Here is a 2,912-nt window from a genome sequence, read left to right as displayed (position 1 = left end):
GTTGTCACGAACGTCGCACTCGCTTATGTTACTGTCATGAGACATTCTCGCAAAAAAATCACGGTTTTAGTAATGCAGTAACGCAGCGTTTCTACGGAAAAGTAACGGTAATCTAATTACCGTTTTTGCAATAGTAATCCCTTACTTTACTCGTTACTTGAAAAAAGTAATCAGATTACAGTAACGTGTTACTTGTAACACGTTACTGTAATCTGATTACTTTTTTACTGCCCATCTTTGATCTTCACAAGTTAAGTCTGCAGAGACAGTTGCAAAAAATCTGTCCCTAAATAATAACTTAAAGAACACATTATAAATAACAATATTACATGAACATGACCTGGTCATCTGAGGTTGGAAAGGTAGGCAGAGGAGTTTGAAAATGGAAAGATAGCTACTGGCTAGCTTTAATAGGGCTGAACGATTATGGAAAATAATCTAATTGCGATTTTTTGCCCCAATATTGCGATTGCGATGCGATATGCGATTATTTTTTAAGGTCTTTGTCTTCTGTATTATTAAACAAAGACAAGCAATACATCATATAGTATGGCCAATACTATATTACATTAATTTTAAACTGTTCTTTCCTGGAAGACAGACCTCTGTTATGATGACATGAGGTGATGCATGAATTGATGACTGACATTTTTATTTAACTTCTTCAATCACAACAGTATATTTGAACATACACAATAGTTTATTTTTAGCTTACAAACATCTGAGCATAAAGTGCTGACAAGGAACCCTGGTGTAAACATTAAAATGAAAGTCAGTACAATGTGCAGATTGCAGAAATATAAATAAAAAAAATCAGTGGCTTTACCACACTCAGTTTTTCGACATCTGTGAACTACTACACAGTCATTAAATTCAAAAATAATATTAAATAAATAAAACTAATAAATAAAAAATACACACATCTTACTGATCTCTGCAGTCAGTAACATTACACATAAGGTGCAAACATAATAGCAATTGTATAAACCCACACACAAACACGCCTTTAAATTAAAACTGGCTGAACATCTTGATTATCTGCAGTAAGTAACAGCAACACAGCACAAACTAAAGTGCACAATGAGTATGGCTCAGCTAGCCATAATCATCCTAGCTCACAGGTTTTTTGCTAGGAAGACTAGCATATCTACTTTTGCTGGCTTTAAGGATGAGCGAGTGCAGGTCACTATATTCCCTCCAGTGCTGAACAGACGCTCTGAGGGGGCACTTGTGGCTGGCACACACAGATATTTGCGGGCCATCTTGCACAGTCGTGGAAAGTGAATGTTGTGCACCTTCCACCAGGCTAAGGGATCATCCTCTCCGTCAATGACAGGGGTCAACAGGTAACTATTCAACTCTGCCTCCACGACATCTTCAAGTGGCAGAGGCAAAGCTGAAGAGGCCGCACTGGTTTTAAAAAGACTACCAAGAGTCTTCTTTGCCTTTCCCCCAGAGGCCTGTGCACTTGGAGAATTTTGAGCAGTTTCAGTGCGAGACCTCTTCTCCTGCCAGATGGGAAGAGAGACATTAGTTTTGCAGTTAGCTTATTTTTAAATATTATGTGTTTGTGGAAATATAATTTTCAAGGATTTACCTGATTATGTGTACGTCTAGCCGATTCCACCATTTCTGTCTTCAGTCGGGCCTTAATGGCAGGAAGGTTGTCTGCGCTGATGTATTGCGTTTTGAACCTAGGGTCCATGAACGACGCAACATCCAAAAGCTCCTGGGTGTTGAGGTCACTATACTTGTCGTTGAGGTATGCCAGGACCTTGGTTTTAATTGATCTAGTCAGATCAGTGTCCGCAGCATCTTCAGCCAAGACTGATGTTGCCAGAAGATGGAGAACTGGCTTGAGGTAGGAGATGCTCACATACTCTTCTCCAGAAAGAGCATCAGTAAATTCGGAGAGAGGATGCAGTGCCTTATGAATGGACTCCAACACTTCAGCATCCTGCCAGGTTGGGATGAGGGAGCGTGCATGTCGGTCACCTGTCAATACCTGCGATATGGCTTTCATCTGTTCCAGCACTCTGGCAATCATTTTCTCTTTGGACCCCCATCTTGTAGGGCACTCAGTAATGAGAGAGTGCTCAGGAAGCTTAAGCTCCTTCTGTGCCTCAGTGAGAGCTGCCTTTTTCTTCCAACTGTGCGAGAAGTGCCCCACCAACTTCTTGCACAGCCCAATTGCTCTTGATACTCTACCATCTTTGATTGCATTTTCTGGAGGGAAAAAAAAATAAAGTAAAAAGTAAAATTAGTGTTAGACATACAATTGCAGTTATGATGCAAGGTTTCACCATTTCTCTCTCTCTCTCTCAAATTCAAAGTTGCTTTATTAGCATGACTATGGGAACAGTGTTGCCAAAGCTATTGTTACATACATCATGACATACAAGAACATAAGACCATAAGACAAAAACAAAAAAGAAAATACATAAGAAGAGGTGGGTACATCAGGGTGGGGTTGACATAACATATCTAGAATTAACAGCAGTAAAGAACAAGATAAATAATAGTGTGGTGTGTTTGTGGGAGAGAGTGATACACAGGCTCGCACATACATGCATGCACACGCACACACTCTCTCTCTCTCTCTCTCTCTCTCACGGCAGTAACTTACCAATAGCAAGATGTAATCTGTGTCCGAAACACTGGAGCCTGGTCCATTCGTTCAGCTGTGCTGCTTTCACCATATTTGACGCGTTGTCCGTCGTTATGCAGACAAGGTTGTCTTCAGGGAGATCCCAACACGCAAGCCCCTCTCTCAGGCCAGCAGCAATGTTTTCCCCTCTGTGGTCTTCGGGGAAGTAGGCCGTTTGTAGGCTGCGAGCTTCGAGGTGGAGGTCTTCGGTAATGTAATGCACCGTCAGACTTTGATAGGGCTCTGCTGTACGGCTTGACCACAT

General features: G+C 41.3%; 1 protein-coding gene across 1 annotated transcript; it reads right to left on the bottom strand.

The window, feature by feature from the left end:
- Window positions 1–1,115: 1,115 nt before the first annotated feature.
- Window positions 1,116–2,912, bottom strand: LOC146630045 (E3 SUMO-protein ligase ZBED1-like). The gene is made up of 3 exons (XM_085355407.1): window positions 2,627–2,912; window positions 1,598–2,226; window positions 1,116–1,508 (listed from the first exon to the last, which is right to left on the bottom strand). Exons 1-3 carry the CDS (start codon window positions 2,910–2,912, stop codon window positions 1,116–1,118), a joined length of 1,308 nt encoding a protein of 435 aa, XP_085211533.1.

This window comes from Diplotaxodon limnothrissa, linkage group LG6, assembly GCF_057381915.1.
Source record: "Diplotaxodon limnothrissa isolate DT_005_m linkage group LG6, D_limnothrissa_male_GT1.1, whole genome shotgun sequence".
NCBI classification, from domain to species: Eukaryota; Metazoa; Chordata; class Actinopteri; order Cichliformes; family Cichlidae; genus Diplotaxodon; species Diplotaxodon limnothrissa.
The sequence above is the reverse complement of the archived record's forward strand: the minus strand, read 5'-3'. Positions and strand labels throughout refer to the sequence as shown.

Coding starts and splice junctions, on each gene's coding strand:
- LOC146630045 (XM_085355407.1), bottom strand. CDS start 2,912: ATGTGGTCAAGCCGTACAGCAGAGCCCTATCAAAGTCTGACGGTGCAT. Junction 2,227..2,626: donor CAGATTACATCTTGCTATTG/GTAAGTTACTGC, acceptor TTTTCCCTCCAG/AAAATGCAATCAAAGATGGT. Junction 1,509..1,597: donor CTAGACGTACACATAATCAG/GTAAATCCTTGA, acceptor CCCATCTGGCAG/GAGAAGAGGTCTCGCACTGA.